Source organism: Tetrahymena thermophila (assembly GCF_000189635.1).
Source record: "Tetrahymena thermophila SB210 genomic scaffold scf_8254776, whole genome shotgun sequence".
Lineage (NCBI taxonomy): Eukaryota > Ciliophora > Oligohymenophorea > Hymenostomatida > Tetrahymenidae > Tetrahymena > Tetrahymena thermophila.
In genome coordinates, this window is record NW_002476534.1 from 484,495 (window position 1) to 509,351 (window position 24,857).

A 24,857-nucleotide genomic window follows, 5' to 3' on the forward strand; every position below is an offset into this window, starting at 1 on the left:
TGGTTGTTTATTTAGTAATCTATTAAAAACCTAATTTTATTATACACGCATCTTTATAATAAAACAAATTAACAAAATAAAAATCTTACTTGATAAATAAATAAAAAAACAAATTAATAAATAAATAAATATAAACAATCATCAAACAAACAAAATGAGCACTTTATAATAAATTGTGACAAACTAATTTTAATATAAGTAAATATTAAAAAAATATTTCAATATCTAACTTTAATCACTTTATCAAAAAAGAACACAGTTTGAGCAGGAGATGACTGAAGATTCACCAGAAATTCTTCTATAATCTGACTTTTCTAATGCTAATACTAATGATGGTATTCATTCAGATCAACTTCAATACTCTTAAGGAAAGTAAAAAATCTTACATAAATATTGAAATTTCTTCTAATATTTCGCTAGTAAATTATTAAAGATTAAAATATTATTTCTTAAAAATCAGCTTTGATGTGAAGAAGTCTGCTCTGAATTATAAAAAGGACTCAAAGTCTAACAACAATATGACAAAAAACATAATTAAGCAATACTTTAAATTCCTAATAAACAAAAAGAATTCTGACTTAGTTTCAGATTTTATAACTAACAAACCAATAAAATATTCAATAAAATTGATCAAAAAGTATTTTGACAAAATTAATTATAATAACTACACTTTAATAAAGATTATAAAACACGAAAACTATGGAAAAGGGTTCGAATATTTTTTAACCTTTGAAGTATTAGATGGCCTAGCAAAGAGCAGAGTATAAAATGTTGATGAATACTCTGAACTTATTAATTATTTAAAAGAATGTTGCAGTGATCATGGTAAAATTAATGACATTCACTACTATAAAAAAGGAAAACCATTTTACTGATAAATTGTACTAATTTTAATTAATTATTCAATCATAATAAAATCAATATTTAACTAACTAACTAACTAATCAATCAATACCTTCTTTTAAAAAATTATTATATAAAAAATATATTTTATTTATGCGACTAATTAATAGCTATGTATAAAATGATTTTAAATACCTCAAACTAAATCAGTATTTTTAACAAACTATTTAATATATACTTCTATAATTGCATCTGTTTAGGATAACTGAAATTTTATTGAAATTTAAGTAGGCTTTAGAAAAAGTACTAATGTTATTTAAAAATATTAATTTATTGCATGCCTTTCAAAGTCAAGCAGTAGCTAATATAATATTTTACTATTATAATTTTTAAGAATAAAATAAATTATTGATATTTTTATTTTTTAATTTTTTATGATCATCTCTCTTTAGATTATACAAAAAAAATAAAAGAAATAAATAAATTAAAATAGAAAAATTTCAATAATGATATTAATTTATTATTATAACATCAGGATAATATTACAAGTGACTCAATGTAGATATTTTTTATGAATAATGAATGAAAATTTTAATTAAATTGAATAAAGTACTATTCGTTTTAAATAAAAACTTTATAATTATATTTTCAATTTATAATCAAATAAATCTCTCTGTTCTGATTTATAATAAACATAATATGAAATTTATATTATTAATAGCAAACAATTGATATATAAAAATTCTATCCATTTATTCTTTTTAAAAGGCAAATTAAATTGATAAATATTTATAAAACATCTTTTTTATATTTAATATTTTATTTATTTTGTACAGTTGAAAATATATTCAATATTACATAGTTATTTTATTAGATTATAAAATATACAATTAATTTTCTAAAAATAGTTATTCCGAATCAAAAATAGCACATTATATACATTTGTGAATAAAAATTTAGAATCATTTCATCAAATATAAAATAAACTAGCTTAACAATTTGAAATGTTTTTAAATTATTTCATAAGTTAAGTAAATAAATATTTTGAAATTTAAAATCCAAAAAAATAAGAAATTTTACTATTTCAAAAATATTAAATACTAAGTGAGTAGTGAAGTGAGAACTCTAATATTAGGATGTAAACTACTAAGTAACTAGAAAAATTCATAGGATAAATTAAAAATTATGTTTAAATTTAGGATAATTTCTATTGGCTTTTATATTCAAAATAATTATTAAATAAATATGGATATACACAAACAACATTACAAATTATTATTATAATTGCATAAATGAAAACAGATAAATATATTTTTCTATCAGTAAAAATACAGTTTATTAATTTTTTATTATAAATTACATTAAAATTATGTTTTATAGCTAAAACTTTAATTTTTACTAAAAATAAAATACATTTTTTTTTTAATTAAAAAGAAAAAAGATATTAAAATAATCATAGATAATTATATAAAACTTTACAAATTATAATTGTAAAAATTATTAAAAAGAATTCTTCAAAGTTAAAATTGTAATCTTTATAAAAATAAAATAAATTTTGTTGATATTTCTTACTTTAAATCCTTAAAGATATAATAAGTGTGATAATATCAAAAAACTTCACAAATTATAATTGTATAAATGATTAGAAGCAAATAAATTCACTTTTATATCAGTGAAAATGGAGTTTTATTATCAATAATATTTTTATTATGTTTTTATATTTAAAATTGTAACCTTTATTAAAAATAAAATAAATTTTTTTATTATTTTTAATTATTAATATTTCATTTTTTATAAATATTAAACTAAATGATTATTTATTTATTTTTATATTTTTTTAAGTAACTAATAACTTTTTGTTTGTTTGTTTGTTTGTTTTTATAAAATTAAAATATTTTATCTGAAAAAAATATTAAGATATTAGTTAGTTAGTTTTGTTTTCTTTTTTTGAAATTAATATGGAAATATATTTACGGATGTCAGCTTTAGTTTTAACTGAACTCACAATGAAATTGAATTTAAATAAGATTTTTGTTAATTTGTTAATTGATAGCTTAAATAATAAATGAAAAAAAGAAGAGAGATTAGATTTGAATTGAATTGAATTGGAGTGGAGCCATTGCAAAATATTATATTTTAATAGTCATATATAGAATACATAAAATTACAAGGAGAAATTAATGATAGATGCATAAATTTATGAATTTTAATAAAATGGTTCTATATCTGATTGGAATAATTTAAATTCCTATCAGATTAGATTATGTTTATTTGAAAAAGTTTATTAATTTGTTCAATCAACATCTTCCATAGCGTTGTTGGTGTTTTCAGTCTTTTCAGCTTCTTGCTATTATTTAATAAAAAATAGGATTTAGAATTAGAATATTACAAATTAATTAATTGAGAAATTTGAGAAATATTTAAAAAATTCAAAAAGCTTACGCTAAGTCCGGGAACTTCTTCATCAATGTGAGAGTCGTCCAATTGGAGACCAAGCTTAATCATTCTGTGGATTCTGTTAGCGAAAGAAGAGGGGTCATCGAGGGAGAAACCAGAAGTGAGGAGGGAGGTTTCGAAGAGTAACCAGATGAGATCCTTGACGGTCTTGTCAGCCTTGTCCTTGTCGGATCTGGTCTTGAGTTCTTAGACGATGGCGTTATCGGGATTGATTTCCATGGTCTTCTTGGAGATCATATATGTGGACATGGAAGCATCTCTGAGAGCTTGAGCCTTCATGATTCTTTCCATATTGGCGGACCAGCCGTATTCACCAGTAACGAGGACGCAAGGAGATTCGTCGAGTCTTTGACCAACGACGACCTTTTCGACCTTGTCACCGAGGACTTCCTTGATTTGCTTGCAAAGAGGTTCGTAGGCAGCCTTCTTTTCTTCGAACTTCTTCTTTTCATCTTCAGTTTATTCGAGTTCAAGACCTTCCTTGGAGCAGTTCTTGAGTTTCTTACCGTCGTATTCCTTTAATTGTTGGATGACGTATTCATCGATGGGGTCAACCATGTAAAGGACTTCATAACCTCTCTTTCTAAGGCTTTCAACGAAGGGAGAAGCAGCAACAGCAGCTCTGGATTCACCAGTAATGAAGAAAATGTCCTTTTGACCTTCTTTCATTCTGGAGACGTAGTCCTTGAGGGTGGTTAATTCTTCACCAGACTTGGAGGAGTGATATCTGAGGAAGGAAGAGAGCTTTTCTCTGTTGGCAGAGTCTTCGTGGATACCGAGCTTGAGGTTCTTACCGAATTGTTCGTAGAACTTCTTGAAGTCTTCTTCGTTATCAGCAACTTCTTGGATAAGGTCGAGGCACTTCTTGACGATGTTCTTCTTGATGACCTTGAGGATCTTGTTGTGTTGGAGGAATTCTCTGGAGATGTTAAGAGGGAGATCTTCAGAATCAACAACACCCTTAATGAAGTTAAGATATTCGGGGATGAGTTCTTCGCAGTCATCCATAATGAAGACTCTTCTGACGTAGAGCTTGATGTTGTTTTTCTTCTTCTTGGTTTCGAATAAGTCGAAGGGAGCTCTCTTGGGGATGAAGAGGATAGCTCTGAATTCGAGTTGACCTTCAACGGAGAATTGCTTGACAGCTTAGTGTTCTTCCCAATCGTTGGTGAGGGACTTGTAGAAGTTAACGTATTCTTCCTTGGTGATTTCTTCGGGCTTTCTCATCCAAAGAGGCTTGTTCTTGTTTTATTCTTCGAATTCAGTGTGGACAACTTTAACTTTCTTTTTCTTCTTGTCCTTCTTTTCGGTTTCTTCCTTAATTTCGGGTTCATCGGTCTTTTCCTTATCTTCCTTTTCCTTTTCTTCATCTTCTTCGTCGGTTTCTTCCTTTTCTTCGGTCTTTTCAACTTATAATTCGATGGGGAAAGCAATGAATTCAGAGTGCTTCTTGATCAAGTCCTTGATTCTTCTTTCTTCTAAGAATTCTAAGTTATCGTTCTTCATGTGGAGGATGATCTTGGTACCTCTGGTGAGCTTTTCAGGGTTTTCATCATCGTTGACGACGGTGAAAGTACCACCAGCAGAGGATTCCCATCTCCATTGGGATTCATCATCGTTGGACTTGGAGATAACTTCGACCTTTTCGGCAACCAAGTAAGCAGAGTAAAAACCGACACCGAATTGACCAATCATAGAAATATCAGCACCACTGGAGAGGGCTTCCATGAAGGCCTTGGTACCAGACTTAGCGATAGTACCCAAGTTGTTGATCAATTCCTTCTTGGTCATACCAATACCGGTATCCCAGAGGGTAAGGGTATTGTTGGCCTTATCGGGAATGATTCTAATTCTGAAGTTAGGTTCAACTTCTAACTTGGCTTTTTCGCTGTCGGTGATGGAAATGTATCTAATCTTATCCAAAGCATCGGAGGCATTGGAAATCAATTCTCTCAAGAAAATTTCCTTGTTGGAGTAGAAAGTGTTGATGATCAAACCCATCAATTGTTGGATATCGGCTTCGAAAGCAAAGTGTTCAGCTTGTTGAGACATTTCTTATGATATATCTTTTTTTTTAATTAATTGCTTTTTTGTGCAAAATTTTTATCTTTTGTTTTTTAAATTTTTTAATTAATTTCAAAAATATTTCTTGTTTTGCGATATCTTTTAATAAGACTGATAGCTAATTATTCCTCCTCTTCTAGAATCTTCAACTCTTTGTAGATGTTATAATCTTTCTTTCTTTTTTTCTAAATCATTTCATTCTCGAAGATCCCTCTTTAATCAGCCCATTCTAAAAATATTTTTATTTAATCAAATCCATAATTCTTTTCACTTTAGAAATTTTCTTTTTTCGAATTTATCTTTTTATCATCTCCATATATATATATATATCTTTGCTTGCTTTCTTACTTTTCAGCTAAATTTTATTTTCTAATTTTTAAATATCCAATACATTCTTTATAATAATTAGCAATGTGCTATAATACATCACTTATTTTATAAACACTTTCCTTCCAAAGCGAATTCCATCTAGCCACATTCAGCAATATATTTGAATAACACTCTCCAGCAATAAAAATTAGGCTTAATACCATTTATATTATTTATAAAAAAAAGATTGATTGTTTCATTTTTCTCCACTTTGCAAAAATTTAAAAAATAAAATAAAGCAAATAAATATCTAAAAAAGTTAGCAGATTTAATAATTAAATATTTCAATTTTCAAAGCACAAACAAAACGTTAATCTTGTATGTATATTTCTATCTCAAATTTTATATCTTTTGCTTAGTAAACAAAATGCTTTATAATAACAATTATTTTCTTTGTTTTTCTAAATTTTTCTAAATTTTTCTTTGCATAAATAGATTTTTTATCAACTACTTAGAGTATTTATGCAGCATTTATTATTCCTATATAATACTTTTCAAATAAAAAACATATTTTTTGGTTTTTTAAAACCTGTCTTCTTCATACTTTGATGTATAAAGCATTAAGCTATAGTTAGGAATAGTACATGAAAAAGCATGCTAAAAATATCAATTATATAAAACCACATATATAAATAATAGCCAAAATTGAATTAGTTTCTATGCATGATCATTTTTTTCAAAAAAGCGATAGGGAAATTTATAAATTTAGAATTTCAGTTGAAGAGCCTTTCTATTTTGTTTTATTATTTAAAAATATTTTTTAGGTTCAACAAATATTCGAAAATGTATCTAGAATATATAATTTCTTATTTCAAACATTACAAACTATATCAAAATCTACTTGTTTATGATATGAATTGTTAAAAAATATTACTTTTAAGTTTTGTTTTGTCATTATTTCATATTTTATTCTAAATTTTGAGAAAATCATTCACTAAATGAAGTTAGCGGTAAATTTTTTTAAAACACAAAATCATTCAAAATGATTTTAACGTTAAATTAAAATGAATTTTAGCAATACAAAAGAATGAAAGCAAATTTTCATGGAAATAAAATAATTTGTACGAAATTAGAAAAAAATACATGAGATCCGCCTTATCTGATTATAATTATCATAAATTCATTGCTTTTATACTAATATCTTTACTAATATTCTAATCAGCGAGATATCAAAAAGCGTGTAGTTTTTGGAATCTAAGATAGACAGAAATATTTAAAAATCTTATTATCTTTTTATAATCCATAGCTTCTGTGGTATCTAAAAATTCTTTTAAAATATTTATTTTTTCTCAAACAAAAATACTTTTAAAAGAATAAGTTTAGCAAAAATATTTTAACTCGAATAACAAATACACTTAATTTTTGAGTTATTTTAGATTGCTATTATAAGGATTTAAACTACCTCATAGTTTTAAATTTATGCAAAATCAAAAAAACTACATCTTATTCATTATTTTTACCAAAATTTTGAAAAACATGCACAAAATCTATCACTTAAAGTTAATAAGCTAGTTCATAATTAGATTATTCTCCCTTTATCTACATAATTTGAATGTTTATTGCATTTTTCATTACAGATTAGTTATAAAAAATAATTATAAATAGATTAAAAATGTTGACTTAATTTAAAAGTTTGTTAGCGTCTTTTTTATATTGTAAAACAAGATACGCCATAGAATAATAAATAAAATCAGACTTAAATTGTTTTTATATTATGAACAGCATTCATTAGATTTTTATTTTAAAATTTGTGCTGTTACTTAGTAAAATAAAGTATTAAGCAATGCATTAACTATGTCTTGCTTGTATAATTTAAATTCAAATATATAATAAAATTGACAGATAATTTTATTGAGTAAAATTCAAAAAAACATTTTAAATACTTGAAATTATTAAGATTCATTTTTCATTCATTACCAATTTTATAAACTGAAATCTAGAAATGGATTTTTTGAAGAGAGACGATTTTGAAAGCAATTTAAAAATTTGATGAATTCTAAAACTTAAATGATCTTCAAGAGAATCAAATAATCAAAAATAAAGAAAAATGAGAAATTAGAAAGATACTAAGGTTATAATAATCAAATAAAAACACAAAGAATTTATAACAATTAATTTAATTTTTGAGTTCTAATTGCTTTTATTTTTTTTTACAATTTTAACTGTTTAGTTAGTTGTTCTATTTTTCTTTTTTCTTCAAAAATATCTTTCCCCAATAATCAATCAAAACTCTTAAATTTCTAAAAAATAATAAATTTGCAAATATATAATTTTTGATATCTTAACTTATTTCATTTCCGATCAATAATAATTCAAAATTCTATTGGATTTTCTATATTCTAAACAATAATAAATACATTATATCAATTCATTTGCTTACAATTAAAAAACTTATTAGAAAAAAATAATTTTTTTCTAATTTCTAAAAGTTTTATTTTAAATTTCAAATAATATAATAAATAAATAGACAATTAACATTTTAATGCTTATTCTCTCCTTAAAACAAATCCATTTAAATTCATAGACGACAGATACAATTAAGAATAATAGATCAATTTTTGATTAAGAACAAATAGAAATTAATCTATACGTTTAAAATTATTCCAAATTTTAATTTAGAAAAGCTAACTGCTATAAGATTATTCTTAAATTATATATTTTATTCATTAATTTCATTGTTGTATAAGTTCTTCTATATTCAGTTCTTCTTTTAGCAATCCTTACTTTTCTAGATCGTTTTGATTGTTATTAGAAATATTACTCTAATTATTGTCTCCTTTTTATATGTCTTACAAATGCTATTGACTAGGTAACTTCTTTGATTTTTCTTTTTGCAACTCTTCTTACCTCTTCTTCTTATTTTCAGCTTTGTTTATGTACATGAGCTGAATAACTCCATATCTATCATACTTAAAAAAAATTAAATTAATTTCCATTTTTTAACTATTTATAATAATTTACTCCTGTTTCTTTAGCTTTAGTCAAAAGCTTCATCATTGGAGAGAAAAGAAAAACAAGCCATGGGAAGTTAAAAAATCCATATACTGTCTTCATCAGGTAAACAAATTGATATTTTTACCAATCTTCTGAGTCATCATAAAATATTAATGCAAGTATTATTAAAGCTAAGCAAATTGCAAAAATAAAAATATCATAAATCATAAAGAATTTGATTCTTCCTCCTCTATTTAAAAATAATAACAACAATAAAATAAAATAAATATGAATGTGATTTATGCAATTAAAAAATTACTTTTTTTGTGATAGCTTTAAACAACAGAAATCAGTTTCTTAATTTTCATCCTCTTCATTTTGTATTTAAGAGTTATTGTAGTTGATGTTGTATATTTTAGTCTAATTTTATTCATCTATGACAGCTTAGTTTTATGACTAATTTTTTGATAAATCTAATTCACTCTTCCTAATGTTGTCCAAAAGCTATTTATTTTAGAAATTCTTTTTCATAGTAGCATAGAGAATTTGTCCTTTTTGTTTGGAGCAAGGCAGAAGTAAAAAAGCAATCCAGCATAGTACTATCTGTAGCAAAAATCCAACTATATCACTAACGATGTTTATTTTTGAACCAGGGCCATTGTTTTTACATTTATAGTAATCCGAAACAGAATTATAGTCGTTTACAGTTGAACAAAAGAAAAACAAGGCATAGCCAAGAAGAGATCCAGTTACACCCACACTAAAGAATTACATTTTTTTAAACGAAACAATATAAAGAAGAAGTTGCCATTCATCTTATTTATCGATCAAGAGAAAGTAAAAACCATAAAGAAAGCTTGAAGCACCATAAAGTGGAAAAAGATTTATAAGCAGTATAAACCACCATGAAAATCTCCTAATCTTTTGCCATATTGTTCTATTATCTATTTTAAAGTAAATATAGTTTCAAATTGTGTTAAATCTACATTTAAACAAACAAACAAAAAAATACATACATGCTGTTGTTGTGTATAAATACCAACTCTTAAGTAAATACCAAGGATATAATAAACAATTGATCTTTGGCTTTTCCTCCACAATATTGATAGGCATTCTTTCATATCCTTCTGGTCTTTTAGTTAAATTTTATTGTAAACTTATAAAAAAAAAAAAAAAATTTAAGATAATTACTTTAAAGCATCTTTAATTGACTCCTCTATACTAGGCCATATCTCATCAACCATATCATGAATGACTTACTTAATTGACTTAAACTAATTATAAAATAAAATAGGAAATTTAGTAAATTAAATCATATTTATATACCAATTAAAAATATATTTATTAACAAATAATGCTTTTGTAAAATTTTAAGTTTTTTGTTAAAAAATAATTATCCATATTTAAAATCCATTTAATCTTTTAAAATGTTTTTCTTTCTTTTCTTAAAAAAATTAATTTTACAATCAGTTTTTCAAATAAATCACAAATTCTCATTGAAAAATTTATTTTGATAAATTTGAATAAATGCATCCTCATATAATCCTTTGATTTTCGTATTGAGGTGTAGTCTTTTGTAATATATTAAAATAACATGAATATTGATTGTAATTTATTCGTATTTTTATTAATCAAATAAAATATTAATATCTCTCTATTTTTATTAAAAGTATTTATTTTCCAAAAAAGCAATATTTATTTATCATAATTAACTATAAATTTGAACAATGAATATTTGGTAATATATTTATTTTTAACTTCGATGAATCTTATTGGCATTTAACTAAATAGATTATGAATACTAAATTCATTTTTTGTAACTGTAAAATTATTAAAATAATTATTTGTCTAAAGAGGATGCTAATTAGATCTTTTTTAATTTTAATAGTTTTAAATGATTACCATATAAGGATCTGTAACAAGTCGTTTTACTTTAGGCTTCTACTTTTCAAGAATTTTTAATATTGCATTTTCTACTTTCAATCTTATCCATATATTAAATTTGTCTTTTTATTATCTCATAATATCTTTATATTTTTAATCCATAGCAGAGTACTCGTTTGAGACTGTATTTTTAATTTCATTTATTTATCCTGAAGCCTTTTTTATTGCATTTTTGAGAGCATCGTTCTATAGAATTATAAATATATATAAATTTAACATTAGTTTTTGTGTGTATTCAACTTACTCCCATTCCAATCTTTTTTTATATTTACTCTGAAAAACTCAATTTTAAATTCTTGCTGACTGTTTAGTCTTATACCTGATTAGCTTATTGATCAAGATTATCTTTTGGTTAAACATTTTTTTAATCTCCTTGTTTTATATTTTCTTATTTAAACGATTAATTTATTTCTTTCTGATTATCATTTGATGCTTAAACATTATTGGATTAGTTTTCAGGGTTTAAAATGATTGTATTATCATTTTATTGAATTGAATTTTGCTCATTCTATGCAGGATTTCCATTATTTTTGTCATTATGAAATATTTTCACCTTAAGAGCAGTAATATTTTCCCCAATTTTTCTAATCATATAAGCAATTCTTATCTTCGAATTGTTTGGTTATGAATCTGTAAATTCTTATTTTTAATTTGGTTTGTTTTATTATTATTATCAAATAGTAATGCCTAAGAAAAACAAATTACACTAAAATATATGCTAATTACTTATATTGAAAAAACAAATAATATAAAAAAAGAAGAATTTTTGAAAAAATTAAATTCGAGTTAAGAGAGTTAAAAGAAGTTAAATTCCAGAAATTTTTGTATTTGAATTTTAATTTAATTTATAGAAATAAATAATCTTGGTTGTCTATAAAAAATATAATTGAGAAATACCAAAATATACTGTTTTTTTTTTTAAACGCACTAAATATTTTAAAATTCGAGCAAGAAACAAACATGCTAAACTTGAATTATATTTAATTGAAAAGTTGTAAATTAAAAATTTTATAATTCATTTCGAAGTTTCAAAATATTTTTATTAATAAATTAGTTTATAAAAATCCCTAATATAACTATGAATGATATTTAGAGCCATATTAACACCATTATTTTTAAAAAATATTTCTAAAAACTTTTATCTGTATTAATTGTCAATGAAAATATCTTAATATAAATATATTTAATATTTTGATTTATTGAAACCATTCTTTTTTTCAAATACTTCTGAAAACTTTTATTTTTTTAAATTATCATCTTAAAAAATAATAAATATTCTTTTTTCAAATACTTCTGAAAATTTTTATTTATTTAAATCGTTGACGAAAAGATAAAATGGATGTTAATTATCATCTAGTTCAATACACCTTTTATTTCCTAATTGATTTTTAGATTAATTAAATTTAAGAATAACTAACATATGTTTTTTTTTTAGGGAACATTGAATAAGGTGAGTAGTGAAACAAATATAAAGTTATTTAATTAATATTTTATAATTAATAAATAATAGAGGACAAGCTTTTATATGAAGAACCACAAATTGTTTACTTGTTTATATAGCTGACTTTTCATTTAAAATATAAATATAAGATTGATGAGATTTGTCATAACTAAATTTTTATTGTTTATTAATTAAAAATCAGTAAATAATTACAAAAATAAAGTAAATAGAAGTAAATAGAAAGTAAAATTATAAAGAAAAAAACTCAAAATAAAATAAAATAATTCTGAAATAATTAGATCTATTATTTTGGATACTAGTAAAATGAGTGTGGTTGGATAAAAAAATATTAAAAATGATAAGATAATTAATTTTATTTGTGATAAGGCATCTTTATGTAATTAAGAAAAAGTAGAAGTAGAGAGAAGGAAGAAAATTGTAGGATCTTTGCACTAAGAACTTAGAAGCACAGTGCAAATTCAAAAGAAACTAGATAGCAACTGGTACTAAAAACACATTTTTGATACTTCAAATATGAATAATTCAAGATTTACTTAACTCATAGAAAATCTTCAAGGTTATTTAAAAATTGAGACATTTCAAATGATATCTACATATATTATTTTATGGGATACTTTATTGGCTCTTGTTAACTATGGTATTTTATTCGAGCTCTGCATTTGTTTTTCTCTTGATTTAAATATAATTGATTGTTTTCAAGGTGATACTTTTATTTTCATTGTTCTAGCACTACTTTTATTAGATATGGTGTTTAATTTTAATAAAACTTACATTGAAAAAGGATTAATTATTTAAGATCGAAAATTAATTGCAAAAAAGTATATTATTGAAATGGGATTTGTAATTGACTTAGTTAGTATTATAAGTATTGCAGCTGCATTTAGCTAAATAAAGTTGGTATAATATCTTTTTTTTATCAAGCTATTTAGACTATTTAGTCAGGTAAACAGCTTAGAGGACAGAATTCTTTTATTCTTTAGTTAAGGTAGAAGTTTGATAATTAAAATAATTAAATTTTCTTTTGGTTTTTTTGCTTTTCTTCACTTATCATCTTGTCTTTTAGCTTTGAGTGATAAAATTGACCCTCAAAATAATTTATTTGAAGAGTATTTACAAGTTCAGAACATTTAAAACCAAAAATTATTTCAAAATTCATTCGAAAAGTATTTACATAGTTTATTTTTTGTTTTCACTACTATAATGCCTTTGGGCTACAATGGCTATACTCCACAAAATTATTATGAAAAAATAATAACAATTCTAATTATAATTCTAGGAATTTCTATGGCTGTAGTCTTTTTAATTCATTTACAAATTCAGGCTAAATAGATTTTAAAAAACACTAAGTCTCATAAAAAAAATATACTTTCAATTCTGAATTACATGCAGCTAAAGCAAGTTAGTACCTAAACATAATACAGCATATTTTCATATTTAAACTACAGATCAACTTAATTCGCTCCAAGAAATATATTTTAAGAATAAACTATCTTAAATTTATTAACTCCACCTCTTCGTTAATAGTTACTATTTGAGTCTCATACTTCTTTTATACAAAACTCACACTTCTTATCTGAAATATTTTCGCCATCTTTTATATATAAGCTACCCTCTATCATTTAAGGTAAATTACTAATATTTAATTATAAAATATACCAAACACTAAAATATTATTCATCACTATATTTAAAACAAATATTTATTTTTTATAGATTAATTATTTCAAATTTTTAATATATTCTCTTAAAGTGAGTTAGTTTATTTTTAATATTTAAGTACCATAAAATCATAATTTAAACTAGTTATATTAATTTAAATTTCGTTTCCACTTTGTAAAAAATTTCAAAGAAATAAAAAACAAACAAAAAATAAATACCAATTTTTTTGCTGAAAATATTTTAAATTAAAAAAAAATAAAAAATAATTTTTATTTTGAAAATTTTTTAATTTTAATAAAATAACTTGATAATGAACTTATTTTTATTAACTTAGAACTTAGAGTTGATCCTGGAGAAATTATTTATAGAGATAATTATGTTAATTTAAATGATAACAATTTGTACATTGTACAGCAAGGAGAAGTAGACATTTAGTATTAATGTGATTGTCATATTTCTTAAGGCTCTTCTAAATATTGCAATTATTAAAAAAAGAATAATGAAAGCAGTGAATGCTTTTTAGTCACTAAAACTTTAAAGAAAAATGATATGTTAGGATTTAGCTTGTTTTTTTATCCTTATTCTGGTAGAATTTTGAGAGCTAAAGCAACTACTTTTACTGAATTACTTTTCATAAATTATAAATCGTTTATTGATTTACTGTAACAATTTCCTAATGATTATGAAAAGTTTTGCTATATTAGAGACGAAATTACAATCAATAAAAATTATAGCATTATAGGATAGACATGCTATTTTTGTGGAGACGATAGTCACTTAATAAGAAATTGTAATTAAATTCATTACGAATTAAATTTTGAACAAAAAAAAAATATGTTTTATCAAAGCAGTTTTCAACTACAAAGAGTTAGTTATTAGCGCTTACGTAAGATTAAAAATAAAAGAATAAAATTAAATGAAGAAGAAATGATTAAATATTAAAAGTTCAAAATGAAAAAATTAATTGCTCTAAATCAATACTCATACCATTTCAAGTTGAATACATAAAGCTCTATGTCTGATTTGGAAGATCCACTTTTGGAAAGTGAAATAAAATAGCTTGATCAATCTAAAAAAAAGATTAATTATAAAAGTAAGACTTTAGATCAGCAAACTTCTATCAAAGTTGGTGGTAGCTAACCTTCTTCTTAGCAGCATTTGCAACATAAACAGGAATCCCAATATAAAAAGTAAATTAGTTCAGCATCATCTTAGTCTATAAACTTCTAGTAGTTTACAAGCTCAAACCAACAAGCTACTTAAGATTAATACTAGTCAGATTCTTTTATTGATGATCCTTCATAATCTGATAAGTAAGATGCTTATTTGCTTCATTAAAATAAGTAGAATTAAGAGTCTAAAAAAGAACTTTAACAGTAAAATAGTAGTATAGCAGATTCAATGATTTTAGAATTAAAACCGTCGAGCTATAATAACCTATTTGAGAGAACAAAAGGGGAAATGGATAACAATAAGAATTAGAAAAAAATATAAAAAATAAAGCTATATCCTCATAATTAAAGATCTTCTTCTTAAATACCATCTCAGATACAATAATGCTAGTCACCATAACTTTAGCAGAATCACTTGACAATAAATTAAACTTCAAATTTTGAAAAAAGAAAAAACTCTTACTTGCAATATGATTCCAGACATAGTTTAGATTCGAACTTGATGAAATTACTCTACCCTACAAATAAGTTTAACGAAAATGGGACCTAAATTTACGATAACATTTTTACGTAGACTGTTTTGTAGAATATGCCTGCTATATAATAAGTAGGCAATACCAATACTATGCATAATTTTAATAATGCAATAACAAACCAAACTTGTTAGAGTAACCAATAGCATAATCAACTAATGGAAGATTAAAGTGAATTAGGAGAGTAAACTGGCAGAAAAATGCCTTCGATAGCTCTAAAAATTGGTCATAACACAGAATAAATAAGTTAAGAATTATAATACTAATATGATGATTGCTCAATATGCGACTTTTAGTATTACTATCCATATTGGAATCATGAATTTGTTATTGAGCTTATAAATTCAAATTACCTTGCTAATACTTAAAATAATCTTAATAGAGATGATAATATCCATAATAAAAAATACTCAAGTTAAGGAAAAAGAAATTCTAATATAAAACAACCCTAGCTTGTGTGTTCATTTTATTAACTTCATTCAAAAAATAAAAAGAACACAAAAATAGTTCAATGCAATTTAAAATCAGGTTTTGAACAAAATCTAGCTATTAATGGCTAGTCTATGTTAGCTAACTATAATGATATATCTAATTTACCACTTTAATCTAATTATTTTAACATGTCCTTTGATATAGGAAAACAGTCATCTAATTCATAAACAATAAATTGGGAAAACCCTTAACAATAAATGGTGATATAAAATATTTAATACCCTCAACCTTAATAAATTCAGTACAGCTTTCATTATAAGAACTCGCATTTGAAAAACCAACATATTGAGCAGCACAGCTGTTAGAAAACAATCGAATTCATTCTCAAATCAATTTCATAAAGTAGTTAATCCAATATAAAAAATACCGACTGATTTTAAACCTAAGATGAAGGAGTTCCATGAGGATCTAGTTGGGAAAAATAACAACAATTAAGACAATAACTAAGATCAATAAAGTGAATTTTTATCAAACAATAATATTCCATATAATAATTAAAAAAGTAGAGAACTTAAATTCGTCGAATCTCAATATTCTTTTAGCAAGCCTTTAGGCCTCAGCAAAGACAGGAGAAAAAGCGATGCTAATGCAATTACAAGTCATTTTAACATTAAAAATAAAACCTTAGATAATGGTACATACGATGATAATTAGTAGGTAGATCAGGAGACTAATACATTTGATAATTAAAAGTCAGATACAGATTATTAATACATCTAATCTTTGAAAGATCAACAAAATTTAGTTTATTCTCATTATAATTCTACCAAAAACGAAAATATTTATGATAGTGACCAGTCCAACAGATTTAATACTCCAAACAACTTTACATTTTAGGTTAGAAGATAAAAATCTAACAGCAATTCCTGAAATTCCCTATAATTTAAGTTATTACTATTACAATTATTGCAAAAATAAAAAACTATTTTAAATTATATAAAAACTATTTTTAGAATATTTTTTTTATATTTGATTTAAAATATTATTATTATTTTTAGATATATCAATCAACAAAACTTATTAAAAAATTTATTTAATTAAAACTTATTATAAAAAGAGGTATTTAAAAAAAAAAAACATAAATGTAAAATTAATTAACAAATAACATGTTTATAAATAAGTAACTATATAAAAAATACTCATAAATCAGATGTTTGTTGTTAAGTTTTTTTATTTTAAAAGGAAGGATTCATGAGATTTGAAACAATTTTAGCAGAAATAGCTTCAAAGGCAAGAAAAGGAACAGCTTATTCAGCTGAATGAAGATAATAAAGACCATTTAAAAGTTAATAATCTGCAATCTCATTTGTTTCATAATTTTTAACATTAGGTATTAAAGCATCCCATTCCTTTTACTTAATTATTTTGCTTGATTCTCCAAAAATATTATTAATTTAAGCTTAATTTAATTTTTACTTGCTAGTTATTTAAAAAAGAGAAGATCTATCTTATAAACATTTATTACAAACTTTCAAAATTTTGTAAAATTCACTTTTATCTTAATCATAAGGGACCATTAACTCAGGGTAATTATCTGTAATGTTAAAACCAAAATAAGAATACAAAGGATTTATAGCTTTAACATAGGTTATTACATAATTAGAGTAATAACCACTTTTCAAATTTTATTAGAAAATACTCTAGTTTTCAGAAAAATTCTTAAAAAATAGGTTAGGATTTTCATTTTATTCTAGAGGAAATGCTATTACAACTTGATCAAAATCTTAAAAGGTTTCATTGAAATGGAGTCTGAATTAATAATCAGAATCATTTATTGGATGAAGTTTTTCTATAAAATTTACATTTGTATTTAAATTTATTTTGATTTAACTCTTAATATCAAGCTTTATATTAAAAAGTTTATTGACAAACTACTCTAATCCTTCTTCCATATTCCTAATTTAACCAGAGCCAGTGAATTAGCTTTAGAAACCTGCAAGAGCATTTATATTTTCTTTTTAGTCTAGTACCAAAACGCTTATAGAACGCAAAAAAGAATTTGTGAAAGATTTTCTAATCAAATAATACGATTCAGACTAAACATATTCATCAAAAGCATAATCTAGCATATCATCTAAACTGCAAGCCTATAAAAGCTATCTAAAATTTTAGTACTAATTTTAATCTATTTAATCATAAATCCTATTTATTTTTTCCCAATTACTATTATATGCAAACATATAAGATGAACTAGAAACAGGAAAATTGAACAGAAAAGTGATAGGTTTGAACAAAAAAAAGGTATTTAATAGAAATACATAGCCTTCTTCATTGTAAATTCCTAATGTCGTTGATGAAGATTTGCTGATTGTCATATTCACAGTTTTAACATAATCTAAAAATAGTTTGTCATAATCAGTGAATCTCTATTTACCTAATTCATAATATTTTCCTTCGTATTAGAAACTCATACATCTTCCCCCAAGCCTATCTTATTTTTCGAAGACACTAATCTCAGCATTTTCGCCAAAAATTTATCTCAGCTGAATTTGTAAAAATGCTCCTCCAATTCCTAATTTAGTAGAATAATCTTTAAGTTAAAAAATAAAATTAAAATAAAATAATTTAAACCTCCTCCAATAATTGCTATTTTCTATTTTTTTTCCTGTTTAGCATCAGATATTACAAATAAAACGCTAAAAAATAACAATATTTAAATCAAAACAACAAAATTCATTTTTATTTTTAAAGATTGCTTTTTACAAAGATCTACAAATTTTTTTAATATTAATTTATTATTTCAAAATTTTTGTTTGATTCTAAACAGATATTTAACTTTAGCGCAATAACAATAAATGATTCAGAAAGATCTTAAAAATAGAAAGATAAAAATATTATTATTTATAATCAATAGTGGGATGTTTTAATCGTATTATTTTTTATAAAAATTAATTCTTTCATCCATCTATTTGAACAAAAATAATTTTTATTTTAAACCAAATTACTTTAAAAAATAAATTATTATTTATTATTTTTTCATTAAAAATCATTATGCTATGAAAATAACTTTGAGGATTTCATAGAAAAATAAATAAATAATATATTTATTTGCTTATTTATTTGATTGATTGATTAATTAATTTTTAGTTAGCTTGCTTTAGTATTTAATTTATTATGATTATTTGTAAAGTTCATTAGAAATAAAAAGACTTTATTTCTAATTAGGGTATTTGTTTGAAAAATCAGAAGTAATGAATAGACATTCTTTAAAGAAGTTAGATAATAAATATGTAGTAGACGAATCCAAACTTTTGGGTTCGGGTAATTGCGGTTCTGTTTATTTTGGGTGGAAAACAGATAATACTGAGTAGTATTTAGCCATAAAATAAATTCCAATCAATTCTAAATTTGAAATTACTGATTCTATGCTGATTGAGATTAATCTTTTAAGAAGATTAGATCATCCAAATATTGTTAAATTCATTGATGCAAAAAAAACTAAAGATTTTATGTACTTGATAATGGAGTTTTGCAATGAAGGCAGCATTGAAGACCTTATAATAAATTAAAAAGTATCTGAAAATGAAGTTTTAGGTAGACTATTAATAATAAACTTATATTAAAATGAATAAAATGATAATTTCTTTGATAAAATATTCTTATTAATGTTAAAATTATTATTATAAATATAAATCCATAAAATGATTTGTCTCATTTATCAAAATAACTAATAAAATTTTTCTTAATAAGCTTTTGAGGATACAAATAAATTTATTTGTTGAAGCTACACCAAAATGTGCTAAAAATTATTGCAAAAGCTTATTTAGAATTTAGAAAATTTGCAAATAAAAAAAATCTTCAATTTATTTTAAAAATTTTATTATGAATAAAATATTTTTTTTAATTCTAAAAGATTATTTTAAGCAAATTTGCAAGGCATTTAGAGAGTTGAATAATAAGAATATATTGCATGGGGATGTAAAGCCTAGTAATATTCTTTTACATAACTCATAATGTAAGCTAGCTGACTTTGGTGTTAGTAAAACAATTGATAAGAAATCAGAAAATACTACAATGAGAGGAACTCCATTTTTTATGGCTCCTCAGCTCCTAAATAATTAGCCATACACTACTAAAAGTGATATCTGGTCTTTAGGAATTACTTTGTTTTTTATGCTTTTCAAGAGATTACCTTGGGATGAAAAAGTTTAAAAATAGCATTAACTTAGATAATTTATTACAAATGAATATGATCCTGATAAATTTTTTTCTCATTGCACTAATGTGTAATTTTTTATTATTTATAATTCTAATTTCATTTAAATTTATTTATTTATTTAGAATATCTGAATTTACTCTGAGCCTATTAAAGAGAATGATTGTAGTAGATGAAGAAAAAAGAATCTCTTGGGAAGAACTCTTTAAATTAGTTATCCCCAGTGATGATATAGATGAATAAATTTATAAAGATAAATCTATCAATGAAAGTTTTAGCTACTAAAATTCTTAATATTTGGATTAAATAACAAGACAAACTGTAGACTTTAAAAAAGGTGACAATGATTTAGACATTTCACTTAATAATGAAAATGATTAAGAGCTTTAAAATTAAGCTGATAATGTATTTTAAAAATATTATTACAAAAATGAATAAACTTTGAAAGCAAAGGAAGCAAAAAATCAATTAGAGTTAGAAATACAAAAGGCTGAATTTTTTAAAAACGTAATATTTGAAACTATAAATTTTTTGAACAAAATTTAAACAGTTTATCTGCATAAAAATAGGTTGCCAGATAAATAGAGCTGTAAAGAGAAATAATAGAAAAATTTCCAGGTGGTTTGTATTCTTAATGCATGTTTCTGTTGAGAAAAAGATGTTATATTCATTTTGTTAACTTATAGTAAATGGTTTCATTTAATACTCACAAGAGTGGAAATATAGAAATAGATGAGGAGCTCTTTGATTCCTTACATAAATTACCTGATTGGTAGTACTAAGTTAAATCATTCTAAAACTAAATCTTCCAAAAATCCACAGAAATAAAAAAATGTATTAAAAAACAAATTTTTATTTCAATTTTAATAAATTTAATTTTATTTAAATTTGAAAAATTATTTCTCATTCAATTTGATAAAAAAATATAAATTTTAATTTACTCCAATAAAAATAACTACCATAAAACTTCTGGCCTCCAAATATGAAATTCTAAAATATCTTTTTCAAATAAGTCTCTTTTATAAATTTTAAATTATGGACTTGCAAAAAAATGCAGGATACAATTACAGAGCTTTAATGGTAGTTAATTATTGAGAGTTTATAAAAGTATTTACATTATTATTTTAATATTAATTTATAAGAAAAATGTTAATAATTCTATTTTTATTTAGTATTTTAGAAAAGCAAAGATGAATTAGAGTATGCTTTTTAAAATCTCCCTGATTTTCATCAAACTTTAAGAGGTAATGCCTACGATGAAAAGCATTTGGAAGAAAACGAATCGTTAATATTAGCATTTAATGACAATTTAATTTAACTATTTAAACTACTCACAGAAAAAATTTTGGAAGAAAAGAAAAAAGGATCAACAATTTTAACTAAATAATTTATTTAATAGTAAACTGGTATAGACATTCACTTAGTATATGATCTTATTTCCTGTATTCTATTTAGGCAATTTTATAAGTATTAAGATATTAATATCAAGCTCTCCTAGTATTATGAAGAAAAGAGAAAATGTGATACAGATGAACTAATGTTCAGAATCGAGATAGCTTATAATGAGTGGATTATAAAGAAAAATTATCCTACTAACTGATTTAATTTAGCTCACTCTCATATTAAATTAAAATAAAACTATAAATATAAAATACAAAATTTCAATTAATTTTTAATAATTTCTATATTTAATATTAATTCAAAAAATGAAATAAATAAATTTTTATTTGTTTGTTTGTTTGTTTTATAATTCAAGCAATTTTTATAATTTTGTTTTGAGTAAACGAATATTTGAATTAAATAAAATTATTCGTAATTTGTTTTTAAATTTTTGGCTTAAAAAATAATAAAAATTGTTTACTTGTTTATATATATGTCTCTATTAAATTAGGGTTTTGATTTTAATTAAAAAACACTACTTTAAATAATAATTATTGATTTCATGATTACAAATCATAGAATATTAAAATATATATAAATTGATTTATTTATTCATAAATTTACTCGTTATAGATATTTGAAAATGAATTAAGGTTGCAACTCTTATCTTTAAATTGATAACTACTAAATAGATAGAAATAAAATTTTAGGGACAGGAGGATTTGCTTCTGTTTATTTGGGGTACTATGCAAAAGGTAAATCAAACTCTAGTGAAGAAATGAACTAGCTTTTTGCGATTAAAGAGATATCAATAAATAATGAATTTGAAATTACAAACTCTCTAATTAGAGAAATAAATATGCTTAGACATCTAAAAAATAGACATATAATATAGTTTATTGATGCTAAAAAGACAGAAAATCATTTTTATTTAATAATGGAATACTGTTCCGAAGGAACGCTAGAAGATTTAGTTAGACATAAATAATTAAATGAAGATTAAATTTTAACATATTTTAATTAGATTGTTTATGCTCTTAAATATTTATACTCTAAAAAAATATTCCATAGAGATATTAAGCCTAAGAATATACTTCTTCATAATGGTGAAATTAAGTTAGTTGATTTTGGTTTAAGTAAAATCATAGCTGATTAAAATATAAATATTACTTAAGGTTTTAATACTTGTGTTGGTACTCCTTAGTTTATGGCACCTGAAATGCTTAAAGGTATTGGCTGGCAAGAAAAAAGCGATATTTGGTCTTTAGGTTCTACCTTGTATTATATGATTTTTAAGGAGCTACCTTGGGATTAATATTCCACTAGCAGCATGGCAATTTTAGAATAAATTGAAAGAATATTTGGAATACCACAAGCATCTGCTGCAGGAGTTTCTCCTCCTACTTAACCTGTTTCATCATCGCCTTAGATAAACAAATAAGGAGAATAATAATAAATATTAGAAAAATAAATTTCTCAAGAACCTTCTTTATAAGAAAATAATTCAAATGAAAGAAATGATCCTTAAAATTAGAATGATAAAAAGGTAAGCCAAAATGAGAATCAAATTACTTAGTAAGACATGCAAAGATCCATGTTAGAGGCATCAATTAAAAACTAGAAAAATACAATTAAAAATCCTCATGGAAGTTTGGATTTGCTTAAAGATTAAAAATCCAATAAAAAAAAGGTTTATGATTAAATAGATGAAAAATTAAAATATTTACTACCAAAAGATAAAAACAATTCTGAATCTATTCAAGTTTCAGAAAAAACACTCAGATTATTAGACTCTATGCTTTAAGTAGATATAGAAAAGAGAATAGGCTGGGAAGAACTCTTTTCTATTCCATCTATCCATGAGTTTCTTAATCATTATCATAAAAAAGACGAAAAAGCACTTTAAAAAAAGAAATCAATAGAAGAACTTACTCCAGAATCATTGATTGTTACTCAAGATGTAAATTTAAAATAATAAAATTTATTTATTTGTAAACATTTCTTATTCAGGAATCAGGTGAAAATTAAGAGGAATTAAAAAAATATGGAGAATAATGGAACCATTAAATTGACGAGTTAAATAAGCAAAAAGAATTATCATAAAAAGCAAAACGAAGAATAGAATTTGAGTTGTAAAAGGCTAAATTCCTAGATCAAGTTTCTATCTTACTCAAAGAATAAAGTTAGAAATATCCTTCACTTATCCCGAAAGACATATATTTAAAATGTTAGTTTTTACTTATAAAACGTGCTTGCATCATATTGAGTGATCTGCACAGAATGATAGCTTTTGAAGTAAATAGTTATGGAAGTGTTTATATAGAAGAAGAATTATGGAAGTCGTTTCTTTGCAACAAGGTAGGTTTTTCAAATTTTTTAGCAATTTGCATCTTAAGTAATAGTGTTCAATTAACAATATAAGGATACCTCTTTATAAGAGAAAATTATGAAAGAAAACACTAATAGTGATAAGAAATTCTCATATTATCATAATGAACTAGATAGAGCTTATAAACAACTAGAAAATTTTGAATATTTTCAAAGAGAAGATGCCTATATGCAGGTATTTGAAGAAAATCCATGCTTGATATAAGAATTTAATGATAATTTTTTAAAACTCTTTTAAATGCTTGCTGAAAAGGCAATAAATCTTAGAACAGAAGAAAAAATTATTGGGAAAAAAAATGACGAGGTAATCATTAAAAAATTTAATTTTTTGAAAATATAAAATTTTAATTTAAATAAAAACAGATTTTAGAATAATACAAAATAAATATAATACTTATTTATTATCTTATGATTATTCTCTCCTTTAAAAATGTATTTAATGACTCCGAAATAAATATAACTGAGTTCTATCAGAATTGTAACTAAGTAGGTTGGAGTGAGCTCTTAAGCAGGATTGAGCAAGCTTACAACATGTGGTCACCTATGAAATATAGTTGATAGATTTTTTAAATGTTTTTTTTATATAAAATATATTAAAGTTATTTATTTATTCGTTATATTTATTTTATAACAAATTAAAATTATACAAGCAAATAAAATACTTTATTTTATATGCTTAAAAAAAAGTAAAATCAATCATTTAAAAAAATTGTATTTAATTAAATTAAATATTTAATTTAATTTAATTTACAACAAATAAATTATCAAAAATTTAAGTGGTTTGTATGTAAAAAGAATATTTAATAATTTAAAATATGATTTATAAAAATGTTTTTTTTAAAGTTGAATAAAGAACTTGGTAGTAATAAATTTAATGGAAATATGATTCATACAAAATATGATAGAATATATATATATATTCAAAATAACTATTATATTATTTAACCATTTATATGACAAAGTCTATTTATTAATCTGAATTTATTTCAGCCTCCTTAAAATTTA

At 23.4% G+C, this 24,857-nt stretch overlaps 7 protein-coding genes across 7 annotated transcripts; 4 read left to right on the forward strand and 3 right to left on the reverse strand. All coding sequences in view use genetic code 6, as the record gives it.

Annotated features, from left to right (window-relative positions):
- Window positions 1-271: 271 nt before the first annotated feature.
- TTHERM_00158530 (hypothetical protein) lies at window positions 272-875 on the forward strand (the record flags this gene model as incomplete). Its single annotated transcript, XM_001009781.2, has 2 exons — window positions 272-372; window positions 461-875. 2 exons carry the CDS (start codon window positions 272-274, stop codon window positions 873-875), a joined length of 516 nt encoding a protein of 171 aa, XP_001009781.2.
- Window positions 876-3,136: 2,261 nt separating this feature from the next.
- On the reverse strand, window positions 3,137-5,352 carry TTHERM_00158520 (hypothetical protein; the record flags this gene model as incomplete). Its single annotated transcript, XM_001009780.3, has 2 exons — window positions 3,137-3,190; window positions 3,286-5,352. 2 exons carry the CDS (start codon window positions 5,350-5,352, stop codon window positions 3,137-3,139), a joined length of 2,121 nt encoding a protein of 706 aa, XP_001009780.1.
- Window positions 5,353-8,405: 3,053 nt separating this feature from the next.
- TTHERM_00158510 (transmembrane protein, putative) lies at window positions 8,406-11,203 on the reverse strand (the record flags this gene model as incomplete). Its single annotated transcript, XM_001009779.2, has 7 exons — window positions 8,406-8,642; window positions 8,695-8,917; window positions 8,987-9,611; window positions 9,684-9,799; window positions 9,859-9,941; window positions 10,570-10,797; window positions 10,856-11,203. The coding sequence occupies 7 exons, from the start codon at window positions 11,201-11,203 to the stop codon at window positions 8,406-8,408; spliced, it is 1,860 nt and encodes a 619-aa protein (XP_001009779.2).
- A 2,253-nt stretch (window positions 11,204-13,456) lies between these two features.
- Window positions 13,457-16,798, forward strand: TTHERM_00158500 (cyclic nucleotide-binding domain protein; the record flags this gene model as incomplete). Its single annotated transcript, XM_001009778.2, has 3 exons — window positions 13,457-13,697; window positions 14,066-16,228; window positions 16,275-16,798. The coding sequence occupies 3 exons, from the start codon at window positions 13,457-13,459 to the stop codon at window positions 16,796-16,798; spliced, it is 2,928 nt and encodes a 975-aa protein (XP_001009778.2).
- A 269-nt stretch (window positions 16,799-17,067) lies between these two features.
- Window positions 17,068-18,605, reverse strand: TTHERM_00158490 (prenylcysteine oxidase; the record flags this gene model as incomplete). The annotated part of the gene is made up of 2 exons (XM_001009777.2): window positions 17,068-18,440; window positions 18,500-18,605. 2 exons carry the CDS (start codon window positions 18,603-18,605, stop codon window positions 17,068-17,070), a joined length of 1,479 nt encoding a protein of 492 aa, XP_001009777.2.
- Window positions 18,606-19,119: 514 nt separating this feature from the next.
- Window positions 19,120-21,684, forward strand: TTHERM_00158480 (Serine/Threonine kinase domain protein; the record flags this gene model as incomplete). The annotated part of the gene is made up of 5 exons (XM_001009776.1): window positions 19,120-19,462; window positions 19,782-20,154; window positions 20,210-20,591; window positions 20,654-20,918; window positions 21,257-21,684. 5 exons carry the CDS (start codon window positions 19,120-19,122, stop codon window positions 21,682-21,684), a joined length of 1,791 nt encoding a protein of 596 aa, XP_001009776.1.
- A 423-nt stretch (window positions 21,685-22,107) lies between these two features.
- Window positions 22,108-24,410, forward strand: TTHERM_000158459 (kinase domain protein; the record flags this gene model as incomplete). The annotated part of the gene is made up of 4 exons (XM_012796035.1): window positions 22,108-23,424; window positions 23,475-23,822; window positions 23,887-24,156; window positions 24,216-24,410. The coding sequence occupies 4 exons, from the start codon at window positions 22,108-22,110 to the stop codon at window positions 24,408-24,410; spliced, it is 2,130 nt and encodes a 709-aa protein (XP_012651489.1).
- Between the last annotated feature and the right edge of the window lie 447 nt (window positions 24,411-24,857).